Here is a 14,160-nt window from a genome sequence, read left to right on the forward strand (position 1 = left end):
GGACGCTGGGGTGGCTTGAACACAGGAGCCGGGGGACAACTTCAAAAGCACCAGGTGCCAGAGGCAAGAATGTACAGTGGAGAAAAGACAGCCCCTTCCATACAGGGTGCCGGGAAAACTGGACGGCCACTGTCCACGAAAGAAATGAGAACCCTTCCTAACACCAGACACGAAAATAAACTCCCAATGGATAAGACCTACATATAAGACCAGATACTATAAAACTCTTAGAGGAGAAACACCGGCCAAACACTCTCCGACATAAAGACAGCAACATCTTCTCAGATCCACCTCTTAAGAGTAATGACAATAGAAACAAAAATAAACAAATGGACTTGGTTAAATGTTGCTGCACAGCAGAGGAAACCCTAAACAACACGAAAAGACAACCCACAGAATGGGAGAAAATCTTTGCAAAGGAATCGACTGGACAAGGGATTCATCTCCACAATTTATAAGCACCTCCTCCCGCTCCATACCAAAAAAACAAACAACCCCATCAAAAAACGGACAGAAGATCTAAAGAGATGATTCTCCAAAGAAGACATACGGATGGCCAAAAAACACATGAAAAGATGTTCAACATCACTCATGATTAGGACAATGCAAATCAAAACCACGATGAGGTACCACCTTACACCAGCCAGAATGGCCATCATCCAAAAGTCCACAAACAATAAGTGCTAGAGAGGGTGTGGAGAGAAAAGAACCCTATTTCACTGTTGGTAGGATTGTAAATTGGTGCGACCACTGTGGAAAACAGTATGGAGATGCCTCAGAAAACTAAAACTAGAACTCCCATTTGATCCAGCAACCCCACTCCTGGGCATCTATCCAGAGAAAACCATGACTCACAAAGACACATGTACTCTGATGTTCATTGCAGCAGTATCTGCAATAGCCAAGACATGGAAACCACCTAAATAAATGTCCATCGACAGACGAGTGGATCAAGAAGATGTGGTCCATAGACACAATGGAATATTAGTCAGCCATGAAAAGGAAAGAAATAACAGCACTGGTAGCCACATGGATGGACCTGGAAATTATCATGCTAAGTAAAGTCAGTCAGACAGTGAGACACCAAAACCAAATGCTATCACTGACATGTAGAATCTGAAAAAAGGACCCAGGGAACTTCTTTGCAGAACAGATACGGACTCACAGACTTTGAAAAACTTATAGTTTCCAAAGGAGAGAGGTTGGGGGGTGGGGGGATGCACTGGGGGTGTCTGATGGAAATGCTGTAAAATGTGGTTGTGATGACTGCTGTACACCAATAAATGTAATAAAATGCATTAAGTAATTTAAAAAATAAAGGGACTGCATGAGGGGAAAAAACCCAAAAAGCAAAAACAAAAGCACCAGGTGTCTGTTCATGCCCTCTGTCCTATAAGAACGTAAGCCAGGTACCCAAGGGACTTCCGCCTCTGTGCCTTAAGGATGGAGCAGCCCATGTGGCACCGTGACCCCCCAACCCCGCACAGAACGGAGATCCCACCTGTGAAGTGGGGGGAAGGGGACGCTCCTGGGATTGGTGTGGCAGAAGCCTCCAGAGTGTCGGTTTTATCATTCCGGCAAGGGTCGCCTGGGCAAAAAGAACCTGCCTGTTTACGTAAGAACATACCTGTGTTGTCAAGTTAGTCAACTTGCTCAAGACTCCTTGAGGACAATCCTCCCTCTGTCACCTTCATCTCCCTCCTCCACGCGCCTGCGTGTTGGCTTCTGGGATCCCATGTGGGCATGGCCACCCGCCCAACATGCCTGCCCAGCCTGCTGTCCCCTGGGGTCAGAGCTGCGTGCCTCAAGGTTCCAGACACTCTTGAGGTCAGGCTTTGTCACCTCACCTCGGAGCAATCCTGTCTGCTGTGACATCAGAACCAGTTCTGCTGGACCAGCACAGGGGAGGGACCAGGGGAGGGACCATGAGAGGGGGACACAGGTCCAGTCCCACAGGAGAGGGCACATCCAAGAAAGCCTCAATTAACTCATCTGTCCACCCCAGCGTGCGTGCATGCACACACACACATAGATACACACACCCCTCCAGCCCCATCCATCCGCTGGTCCTTGGATCCAGCTCTTCTCCTAGAAACCAACAGACAAGCTTTTTATCATCACCGTGGCTTCTCCCTTTACAGACAGCCATGCTGCCGCATCATCAAGGCCAGGCTGGGAGCAGCTGTCCAACCAGCACGATCTCCCAAGAGCCTTCATGACCCAGAAGAGGCATCCACAGTCCCCTAGAAGAAGCAGGTGGCACACAGGATAAGATGTCCTGGTCCTCCTCCCCAGAACGTGGGGACACTTTTGTTCACAGGGCACAGGGCAAGCTGGGTTTCCGGGGCTCATTACTGATGCTCATCAGTTCATCCTTAAACAGGTGGAAGTGCAAGAGGATTCTGGGAGTCCAGTGGAATCACCAGGATCCTTAGAAGAGTAAGAAAGAGACAGGAGATGGAGAAACAGCAGCATGAGAGCAACACGGCCCAGAGTTCCCACTGTGCCTCCATGGGATGGGTGGCGTCGGGGCAGCGTCAGATGCAGGTTGGATCCCCCGCCTGGCATGGTGGGGTAAAGATCCAGCACCGTGGCAGCTGAAGCTCAGATCTGATCCCTGGTCCAGGAACTTCCATGTGCTGTGCAGTGGCCAAAAAAAAAAGAAGGAAAGAGAAAAAAAGGAAAAAAAAAAAAAAGAAGGATACGATTCAACAGTGCCCTCTTCCTTGACAAGCCCAGGCATTCGGGCGGCTTCCAGAAGCTGGAAAAGGCCAGAAAACAGATTCTGTCCTGGAGCCTCCCAAAGGCGGAAGGTCCTGCCCGCACCTGGAGTTTTCACCGCGTGACACCTGCTTTTCAGATTCCTAACCCTGGGAACTGCAGGCTGATGAATGCACGCTGTTTTACGCCACTGAGGGTGGGCTAATGTGTAATGGGAGTCCCTGCTCAAATGCACGACCTCCACCAGCTCCTCGCAATGTGTGCCTCGTGTTCTGAGCCTGTCTCGTGCGCAGGCACCATGCAAATTCCTTCCAGGCGGTTTGGGTGGCGTCACAAGGAGGCACTCTGTGCATGAGGTGTGGACGCACCAGGTCGGCTGCAAGGAGCAAGCGCCAACTCCATGCAAAGACCAGCGCCATCCGGCCCTAAAGATGAGATGAGCCTGTGATTGGAAAAGATGACCATGATGGGGGTGGGGGTGCGGGTGGGGGGAGGGTGATGCTTGTCTTGGTTCTGATCAGCCCAGTCTACCTGGAGTGATGGCCAACTATGCATCATGGGAAACTCCAAAGGCACTGCAGTACCATGTGATGCATTAACAGGTTCACGGGATTATGGGCTGGACAGTGACCCCTCACCAAAGAATTTCATGTTGAAATCTTAACCCCCAGGACCTCAGGATGGGGCTATGATAGGAGACGGGTCTTTCAAGTGGAGATGAGATACATGAGGTCACGAGGGGGGTCCTGATGCCCCAGGACGGGGGTCCTTAGAAGAAGAGGAGGTCAGGACACAGACACGCACAGAGGGACGGCCCTGTGAGGGCACAGGGAGGAGACAGCCATTGACACGCCAAGGAGAGAGGCCTCGGGAGGGACCCGCCCTGCCCATCCCAGGGGCTGAGACTCCAGCCTCTAGGATGGGGAAAGAATGTCTGTTGTTTAAGCTCCCAGGTCTGTGGTACATGGCTTCTCCAAGCAAACTCCTGCAACAGAGTCCATCCAGGGAGTTCCTGTTGTATCACAGTGGAAACAAATCCGACTAGAAACCAGGAGGATGCAGGTTCGATCCCCGGCCTCGCTCAGTGGGTTAAGGACCCAACATTGCCGTGCGCTGTGGTGTAGGTCGCAGACGCGGGTCAGATCCCGAGTGGCTGCGGCTGTGGCGCAGGCCCACAGCTGTAGGTCGATTCGACCCCTAGCCTGGGCACCTCCATGTGCCGCAGGTGCTGCCCTAAAACAACAAAGAAAGGAAGTGAAGATGGGGATGATGGCAGAGGTATGAGGATAAAGACAGGGAGATGCGGGCACGTGGCCACCGGCGAGGAGAGGTGCTGATGAAGGCTGTGGTGATGAGGCTGGGACCACAGAGCTGTCGCACAGACACAGCAAACTTCACACGCCCCAGACAGGACTCTTGGTCTTTTCCCCCAAAGGCTGTTCCATCCCGGACGCCCTCCGCCCATGTCCCCGAACGGCAGCACCGGCCTTCCGATGACAGCCCCCAAACCGGGGACTTTGCCCTGACTCTGTCTCCAACACCGTCAGGAACCCCTGGGCTAGTCTCCCCACGAAGCCCGGGGGCAGCGCCCACTCCCGGGGTGACTGCCTTTGGAGACAAACCCCTAAGGAGGCAAAGAGGGGGCAGAGGGGAGCGGCCCCTCCTTCGCAGCCACGACCATCCCCCGTCCCTTGCTCCAGCTCTGTCCCCAAACACACCCCCCCCAGGAAAGGACATGAGAGGACGCAGAAGACGATGGCCACCCGCCCGCCAGGAGCCAGGCGCTGTGACCAGAAACCCACCCAGCCAGCAGCCTGAGCACACGTGTGGGGAGCAAACCCCCTTGGAAGGGTCAGCCCTTCCCCGCCAGAGACCCCCTGAAAATCATGGGAGGTGACTGGGCTCCACCCAGAACAGGTTGTATAAGCTGCAAATGTGATCCGGGAAGGAAGCAAATGTGAAGGAAGCTTCCCAGGACTTCACGGTTCTTCCAGCAAGAAAGAGCACGTGGACAGCTTCAAAGACGAGAGGAAAAAGGGACATGTGTGCTTCCTTTTAGGGCCACACCTGCAGCATATGGAAGTCTCCAGGCTAGGGGTCAAAGCAGAGCTGCAGCTGCCAGTCTACACCACAGCCACGGCCATGCCAGATCCAAGTCACGCCTTGCAACCTACACAGCAGCTGGCGGCAACACTGGATCTTTAACCCACAGAGCGAGGCCAGGGATGGCACCTGCATCCTCATGATCCTAGTCCAGTTATGAACCCACTGAGCCACAGCAGGAACTCCAGGGAAATGCTTTTTAATGGCAGGGAAGGAGGTGATGCTTGCATGTTGGGGGGAGGGAAAAAAAAAAGTGGGAAAAATACCAAGAAAGCCCCACGGAGCCGTTCCCAGAGGGACCGATCAAGGCGTACCGAGAAAGCGATCACGCTTTTCCCCAGGAAGAACACAGAGGCTACACGCTGCGACCAAGCCCAGGGAGGGGACGCTCTGGTCTGTGTCCCGTGCTGCTGGTGCCTTTTTCTGCAAGTGACAGAGGGGGCCTCCCAGGAGGACCTCAAATGTGGAGGGACCCATCCCAGAAGCAGGTCGGATGCCAGCATCAGGGCACCATGGCGCCATCCTTGGTGGCCCCCAAGCCCCCGGGACTGAGGTGTCCTCCTGTAGGAATTTCAGAGTGTGACCAGGTGAGGGTGCTCTGGGGTCCCCCCCGACGGGCAGGCCTTCTGGACAGGGCAGGCAGCACAACATGCAAGGAGAGGGTGCCCGACGGGATGTCTGCCCCCCCAAAAAAATCCTAGGTGGAAGCCCTGACCCACACTCCCCCAGGGAGACGGGGCTTGGGGGCGGGTCTCTGGGAGGCGATTAGGATTAAATGAGATCACGAGGCGGGTGTTTCCAGTGCGGGGAGAGCATCTTCGCCTTTGCGCTCTCCGCCACCCGAGGACGCAGCCACAAGACAACGTTGTGTCTTGGGGCAGCGCTCGCCCCAAGCCCACCACCCTGGCACCCTGACCTCGAACTCCCAGCCCCCAGAACCGTGGGAAACCACCCCATGCTGTGCAGAAGGCACCCGGTGGACGGTGTTTTGTTACCGCAGCCCACGCCCGCCAAGACGCCCCAGTGGGGACCGAGTCAAGACAAGGCCCGGCCCTGTGGGAAATTGGCTCTAACTCTGCTGTGTCGTGTTGAGGGGGGTCCCTCTGTCCAGCAGTGACCTAGGATGCCTCGTCCTCGGCAATGGACGTCTGCCTTTTCTGCTGCCACCAGACCCCAGGCTGCGTGGATGAGGGGGCACCTGGGACGCGCCGGCAGATGTGGTGACGTAAGGGGACGTGACGACGTGACGTGACGTGACGTCCTTCACCTCCAAGGATCTGGGAGACACCACTTGGTGGACCAAGCTCTCAAGCCACGGAAGTGGACTCTGCAATTCTCGGTGGCAGGTGTATTACTCTCCTAGAGCTCCCACAACGTGGTGGCTTAAAACCACAGACAGCTACGTTCTCTCCCCTTTCTGGAGACCAGACGTCTGAGGTCAAGGGGTCCCAGGGCCATGCTCCCTCCTGAGGCTCCAGGGCAGGGTCCTTCCTGCCTCTTCCACATTCTGGGGGCTCCAGGAGGCCCCGTGCTGGTGGCCGCCTCCCTCCCGTCTCTGCCTCCGTCTTCCCGTGGCTTCTCCTCTGTGTCTGGGTCTTCTCTTCTGTCTCTTGGGAGGACACTGTCCTTGGAGGGAGGGCCCCCCTCATCCAGGAGGACCTCCTCTCAGACCCTGCACTTCATCCTATCTGCAAAGACCCTGTTTTCAGATAAGATCCGGTTCTGAGGGTCTGGGAGACACAGATTGGGGGTGGCTGGGTCTCTATCATGCCCAGGATAGCCGATCTCCTGCACCTGTGCCGTGTCTGTACAGCCTGTCTCTCTGGGACGGGACCCTTCTACCCCAGCTTTGTCTTCCTCTGGTGTTTCCCAGCCCCAGTTCCTCTCCCAAGGCCCCTTTTTCTTTTCTCTCCTGGAGCAGGAACTACTGGCTGTGCATCTCCTCAGTTTGTCGTCCCAAACCTCCAGCCCCTTGGTGATGGAGAGGACGCAGAGGGTGTGACAAGAAGAGAAACACAGAACAGGCAGATGCACGGAGACAGAGAGCTGATGGAGCTTCCCCAGGGGCTGGAGGAGCAGGACACGCGGAGGGACGGCTCACAGGTCGGGGTGGGGGGGTCTCCTGTGCAGGTGATGAAAATGCTCCGAAACCAGACAGAGTCTGCTGGGGGTGCTCCTTGGTGCGTGTGCGGAAGGCCCCTGGATGGTCGCTTTAAATGCTTCCTTTTACATCACGCAGATTTCACTTCAATTTTTGCACACCAGGAGGAACAGCCTGCAGGGCTTCTGTGCTCGGGACAGTGTTTTCCTAGTATTTTACCACATTTTCAAAGCGACCGCAATGCTCTGAAGTAGCACCTGCCATTCACAGGTGTTCAACCAAGGTCCTCTAAGGCACCCACGCCAGGTGACTAAGAGGAGACGGCCACGCAACTTTCTGAGTATCGTGAAGCAAGAAGCAACCTTCCATCCCCCTGACAGCGCCGCCCCCACGGAAGCTCATTCTTGTGCACAGGCTCCCCGCCCAGGTTCCGGCTGCCCAGGAGGGCGTGCCTGTGTGACGGAGAACGTGACAGGGCAGCTGGGGACCACACAACTAGGGCTGATGCTGGGAGCCCTGCAGCAGGGAGGGATCCGGGGGTGAGACAGAACGAGGAGGTTTCATTCTGCATCGTGGAAGGTCTCCTAGAATCCAAGAAAACACAACTACCTGGCAGCGTGACCTGGGGTAGTAAATACAGAGACAGGCATGAGAATGCTGTCTGCTGTCTGGGGTGAGGGAATGAGTTTCTTTCTTTCTATTTTAAGGCTGCACCTGCAGCATATGAACGTTCCCAGGCTTGGGGTCAAATGGAGCTACAGCTGCCAGCCTGCATGTGCCACGGCCACGCCAAATCTCAGCAGCATCTTTGACCTACGCCACAGTTGTGGCCACGCCAGATCCTTAACCCCTTGAGTGGGGCCAGGGATCGAACCTTCATCCCCATGGACACTGTGTCGGGTTCTTCACCCGCTGAGCCACAAAGGCAACTCCAGTGAATGAGTTCTGCACCTTGATTTCAGCGGTGGCGGCTGCCCAGATGGACGCATGGGATAAAACTGCACCACACTACACACCACACCTGCCCCCTACTCACAAACCCCAAAAGGGCTTTTCTTGGAAAAGTTTTCTTGGAACCCACGCTGACATGGTGGTTTGAGAGCCTCGTGACGGGCGCACACGACTGTCAGCGAGGATTCAGGAATCCCCTGTGCATCTAACACGTTGTCAAAAGCGTCTTTTTAATAACAGGGCTGCGGTTCGTGCTCACGGCGAGCCGTCCGTCAAGCCACAGATGGGGAATGAGGCCGGGGAGGTGCAAACCATTTCACAGTTTAGCCAACAGCGGCCCCAAAGTTCCTGCCGAACTCTTAAAAATGCCCATTCAGCAAGAGCTGAGCGCTCTCTCTCCCAGGCTGTCTGACTGTGTGTAGAAGCGGTCAGTCTGTAACACTGACAATTTCCCAGAGAACGTTTCTCCGGGAGCACCGAATAAAGGCATCTACAACCTTACCCGTCACTGCCTTTCCTCTTTATTCCACCTCCTAGGGGTCGTGGCCATGAACTTGGCTGGATTTTGAACTCCACACACCTCGCCCAGGGGACCCACCACCGGCTGGGCCGCTGTGGGTTTTGCTAAATCAGGCAGAGGCACACCTGGGTCCACCTGCAGCATGCAACCTGCGCTGTGATGTCTACGTCATCAGAAGTGTCCTTGGGGGACTATGAGTCAGCAAGTCTGTCCCCAGAGCACCTCCCCCTGGGGCCCAGCTCACGGGCAAAAGGAAAGGATGAAAACAAACGAAACAAAAAAAAAACGCAAGCTGGTGAGAAAAAACAGAGCTCCCCCACAAGGGTGGAGACCACAGCAGATGAAAACACACAAGTGTGTGTGGCCAGGATTTCCAACATCTTTCGGGGTGGAGGACACGCCCAGCCAGCGACATGGTCATTCCAACCCTGACTCACTCTGGAAGGTTCCAAAGGATGGGAACTGTGATAAGGCAAAAAAGGTCGAGACGCTTGGGAGGTTTTTTGTTTACTTGTCTGTTTTGTGCGTGGGTTAGTTTCCCATCACGGAAAATAGCCTTGCTCTGCGGGGAAACTGTGTATAGTCACCCTCGCACAACTCCAAGCCCCTGAGGGCACCTGTCTCTGATGGGGGCCGTTAGCAATAAGGACCAAGGGCAGAGAAAAGGCAACTGACTTTCTGAGCCAGAAGCTGAGGATGAAAAGACATCATGCCAGACCCAACGGGGCTCTCACTGCCGGTAAAGAGCTCAAGATATTCCCCCGCCTGTGTCCTTTACCCATCACCATCTCAAGTTGCTGGACACTGTGACAGTAAGCTCTGAAGGCTTTGGGGTTTTTTAAATCTTATCCTGCCTCTTCGATAAATCATGCTCAGATTAAGCTTTAATATTAAAGAAAGAGGTTTTGGACAGGGGGAGGGGAAGGTGACTTTAAAAAAAAAGCCATCAAAGCTGCCAAGCAACACACACACACACACACACACACACACACACACACACACACACACACACCCTAGGTCCCAGACCAACATCCTAAACATGGGCCACCTGGCTCTCCCTTCACACCCTTGGAGCCCACAGGAAGTTATCCTTGAGAAACAAGCATCATCTTCATTAAGAAAAGACAACTGGAGAGTTCATTTCGCCCCTCCCCCCACCCGGCACTGCCCGGTCCCCAGAGGCAGTGACATTCTATGTTTAAGGGACATTCTATGTTTAAGGACACGATGAGGCCAGGCACCCTATGCCGACTTGGCAACACCCACAGGGCCCCCACAGGACTGCAGACAGCAGGTGTCACCATGTCTACAGCCCACCCACCTCCTGGTGCCCCGCCCGTCGCACAGGCACCTTTCACAACAGACTCGAGCAAGGGCCCCAAACAGATAGGATGGCTGGAGCTGTGTGCCAAAGGCCAGTAGTGGGTCCTGCACCAACTTTCCACTGTGGACCTGTGTTTCCACCTACCCAGTGTGCCTGCGGCGGTCAGGCTTTCTGTCCTACCCTGCTGCCTTGCAAAACAGGGCTATTAGCTTTTAAATCAGCCCAGAAGGGGGTCCCAGAGGGAGGGAGGGAGACAGAGGGAGGGATTAGAGAAAAAAGAGAAAGGGAGAGAGATGGAAGATGGAGAGAGACAGGACAGAGATGGAGGAGGAGCAGGGGGCGAGGGTTCCGAGGGAGGGAGAGTAGCAGGAGAGAGAGAGGGTGCCTTCTATACCCTCTCAGTCTCAAATCAGATTTCCTCCCCCCAAACCAGGCTTCCTGGGGACCTTCCTTCCTCACAACTCGCTGCACACGGGAAGAGGTTCCTGAAGGAAAAGAGAAAGTCTCAGCGCTGTGCCCCTCGGTCTTACTGAGCCCCAAGCCATGACCTTGAGGCCAATGCTTCCAAAAAAAAGAGGGGGAGAGGACCCCAGAAAGTACCTGGACACCTGCCCCACAGTCACAGAGGGCACAGCCCTTTCCCCCTTCATTTTTCCCTCCTGACAAGCAGCAGGGCAGCACAGTCCCCTTAGCAACAAAGAGTTGCTAAGAAGCCACAGGCTGGAGGAGCCCACAGCGTGAATGCAGGTCCTGGTGGGGCCCCTGACATTCTAACGGCTCTGGGGGGGTGGGGGGAGAACCCCATAAACCAGCACGGGAACCAGGCGCCCAGGGAACTGGAAACTTACACTTCCAGCTACTTAGGAGCAGCCAGGTTCAAAGGTGGATGATAAAAGGAAACAAGCTCTGATAAAAAATTGCCAAGTTTGAGATGCACAGACAAAAACTCCGGGGGTGTGGAGAAACGTGAAATCCGCCCCAACGTCGCCCTACACCCCCAAACTGCCACGGGACGCCGGCACCTCAAACCCCGGAGAGGGTCTAAAAGTCCCCGCGGGAGCATCCCGCACCCCCAAAATGCCACGGAACACCGGACGCCCCAAACTCCAGAAAGGGGCTAAAAAGGGAGTATCGTACCGCTGGGCAAGGGGGAGGCTGGCCAAGATGGTGTCTGCAGGTGTCTTCAGGGCCACCACCTCTGTCCCGGGAAGTCCCTGCCTGGGAGGGGGCGCGAGGTCTCCAATCTGAGGGGAGATCCTCACCCCTCCCTGGGTTCCCAGACACCCAGGTCGGTGGTGGGGGGCGGGCGGGCAGGGAGATCTAGACACGGAGCCTCTGGAGACGCAGGGCAGAGCGCCCGTAGATGGGGGACTCGAGGGGGGCCGAGGGGAAACCGTCCAAGTCTCGGGGCGCCCGGGGGACCCTGCGAGCAGGGGCAGCCCGGCCTGGGGACCCCGAGCAGGCGGGACCCGGCAGGGCCCCCCCCCGCAGGCGGCCGGGCGGCTGCACACTACCCCTTTGTCTGACGCCGGCGTCCCGGGCGGCGCCGCGCGCCCCTGGGGGCCGGGTCCCCGCGCGTCGCACTCACCCACTGTGGCCAGCGTGTCGAAGTCCTGCAGGCGGTAGGCGGGAGGCTCCGGCTCCGGCGCCTCGGGGCCGGGGACGTGCGCGGGCGCTCCGTCGGGGGTCTCCTGCGGGCTCCCTCGCGGGTCGGCGTCCGCCGCGGCCGCCTTGGCCAGCCCGGGCGCCTCCATGGGGGCGCGCTCAGGGCCGGGGCGCCGGGCCGGGCCAGGGGGCGCGGAGGGCCGGGCTTCCCGGGACGCAGCCTCGGAGGGCGGCGCGGCGGCGGCGGCGGCATCAGCGGCGCCCACCCATGCGCGGCCCCCGCCTCCCGCTCGGCGGCCGGGCGCAGCTGGCGGCGCGGCGGGGACAATGGCGGGGCGCGGGGCGGCGCTCAGTGCAGCAGCAGCAGCAGCAGCTGATGGGAGTAGCCGGCGGCCTCGGGGGGCGGGCGCGGCGGGGCGGGCGGCGGCTGGGGCGGCGGCGCGGCCTCGGCTGGGGGCGCGGCCCGGACTGGCTGGGACGAGGTGGGGTCCCGGCCGCGGGCGCCCGGCTGCTTGTTCATTCCTCGTGTCCCGCGCCCGCCGCCACCCGCGCCGGCGCTGTGGGCGCGCTGCTGGGGGGCCGGGCGGAAGCGGCCTGGGCGGGGCCGCGCGCGCCCTCCGCCAGCCCCGGCGCCGGCCCGCCCGGCTGGGGGCGTGGCCCGCCCGGCTGGGGGCGTGGCCCGCCCGGCTGGGGGCGTGGCCCGCCCGGCTGGGGGCGTGGCCCGCGCCCCAGCTCGGGGCCCGCGGGGCCTGCTCCCGCCCCAGCGGGGCGGTGGAGTTACCCACGCGCCCTCCGCGCCTCGGAGCGCCCGAAAGTAGGGTCCCGGCCAAACTCCTCCGGGGGACGCGCGGGCGTGCCCCGGCGCTCTCTGAGCCCCAGCCCGGAAGGTGGGGAGGAGGGAACGGCTGGGGAGCGAGAGGGCGTGGTTCAAAGAAAAGTAAAGTTAAAAAAATAAAACAGGAGTTCCGTAGGGACCCGGCGCTCAGCAGACTGCGCTGCGCTCACGATCAGCCCCCGGACCAAGGCGGCTTCCAGCCCTGGCTTGTTGGGCTACAGTGATGTAAGATGTGCACCGAGCGAGGCGCGGCGCTGCGCGGGACCTCCCGGTGCGTGTCTGGGCAGCTTCCGACAAATCTACAATTACTTCTAAACAACTATTTGAGAAAAAAAAAATACTAAGAGCCAGATGATTAGAGAACAACCACATGCAGTGCCTTGCCGCATGACGGAACGCTGGTTTAAACACGCCAGGGACAACGTGGACAAAGAAACCCGGGACGATCCGATACGTCGAAATTTCTGGCACACGGTCGTTTCGGTTTTTCTCTAGTGTGTGCCCCAGGCCCTATTTGATTACAATTATACCAGAGTGTCGTGGGCGTATCTGAAATTCAAATGTAGGCAGATGTCCTGTATTTTATCCGGCCCCTGTTTCTCCGGGGATCTGGTTAAAATGCGCCTTGGACCTGAGCCAGCCGGGCAAGGAACGCCTGGAAGCGGCCTTTCTGAGCCGTGCCCAGGGCCATCCGGGCCATCCGGGCCGCCGGGCCGCGGACCACAGTTTGAGCAGCAAGAGGGCACATTGCCTGTCCTCTCGTGTAACAAGATTCCAGCGATCCCGCCCTTGCATAGGAGTGTCCAGCCCCTGAGTCCTCAGGTCCGGGTGGGAGGGGGGGTCTGTCGCAGAGGCTAGAACCCGTGAGGTCAGCTTGGACCAACTTTAGAAGGGACGCCTTTTACAGGGACCAGGCCATGGCTGCCACGCTTGGCCAACTGGAAGGGGGTGACAGGAAATCAGAAGTGGTTCTGGGTGTGGCTTTCAGGCCCCCGGCTGCCAGCCTCGCCCCAGCCCCCCTCTGCACGCTGTGGGTGGTGTTTTCCCCCGGGCGTGACGCCTGCTCGCTGCTGGTCGCCAAATCTTGAGTTGGAATGCGAAAAATGCGCTCAGAGAGCCGGCCGCGTGCGCCCCAGCAGCTGATTAGACACGGGCTAGTCCCGTGCGATCAGGCCACCAGGCCCTGCCTGGCCAAGGGGCTCGGGGCGACAGGACGGTCCCCAGGGGCAAGTGGGTGTCTCCCCGGAGGAGGGCGCGCCCTCTCCCCGGGGATTCGACCTAGTGACTGCGGGCGCGCGGGTCGGTGGTCACGGCTGGGGTTTCACACCCAATGAAAGGCACGCCTTTTTCGATGGCAGGCAGACAGCGAGGCAAAGGCAGCAGAGAAACTTTCAGAGTTAAGCTCTGGGTTCCACAGGCCACCTGACCCTCTCTCGCCCTGGGCTCCATCACATACCTACCTACCTGTTCCTATAAATATCCCGGGCGGTTTCGCAACCCGAGAGGAACAAAGCAGCTTTCCTCTGGAAGGATCATAAAAATGCTTGAGAAACCACAGCATACTATTTGCAGGGCAAAAAAGGGAAAAATTCCCGCCAGCGAGGCGTGATAGGGTCATTACCGCGCCTTTATGATGCAGATGAGGTTGTGGGGAGGTGAGGTAATAATGAACTCTAATCCCTTTTTTTTTCTTTTTTCTTTTTCCCTATTGCGCCGTACTTGTAGCCTTTGTAAGTTCCCTGGCTAGGGGTCGAACCGGAGCTGCAGGTCTAGGGCACAGCCACAGCAAAGCAAGAGCCCAGCTGCATCTGTGACCTACACCACAGCTCAGTGCACGCCTGCGTCCTCATGGATACTAGTCAGATTCACTTCCAGTGAGCCGCAACAGGAACTCCTCCAGTATGTTCTAACATACATTCTAAACTAAGAGTTTACCTGCCTGCACTGACTTCACAATTTATTTTTTTTTATTTTATTTATTTATTTTTTTTGTCTTTTTG

General features: G+C 57.5%; 1 protein-coding gene across 5 annotated transcripts in view; it reads right to left on the reverse strand.

Annotated features, from left to right (window-relative positions):
- The window catches only part of LOC110257943 (cAMP-dependent protein kinase catalytic subunit PRKX), a 97,017-nt gene extending 85,145 nt beyond the window's left edge, over positions 1-11,872 (reverse strand). For all 5 annotated transcript variants that reach the window (XM_085009081.1, XM_085009079.1, XM_085009078.1 and 2 more), the window contains exon 1: positions 11,309-11,872. In XM_085009081.1, the coding sequence (XP_084865207.1) occupies positions 11,309-11,474 (166 nt within the window). In that variant the 5' untranslated portion in view covers positions 11,475-11,872. The remainder of the gene's footprint in view (positions 1-11,308) is intronic.
- Between the last annotated feature and the right edge of the window lie 2,288 nt (positions 11,873-14,160).

This window comes from Sus scrofa, chromosome Y (genome assembly GCF_054392235.1).
Source record: "Sus scrofa isolate SSC_HxYL_T2T_F1_AM1 chromosome Y, Sscrofa_HxYL_maternal_Yorkshire_Landrace_v2.0, whole genome shotgun sequence".
Lineage (NCBI taxonomy): Eukaryota > Metazoa > Chordata > Mammalia > Artiodactyla > Suidae > Sus > Sus scrofa.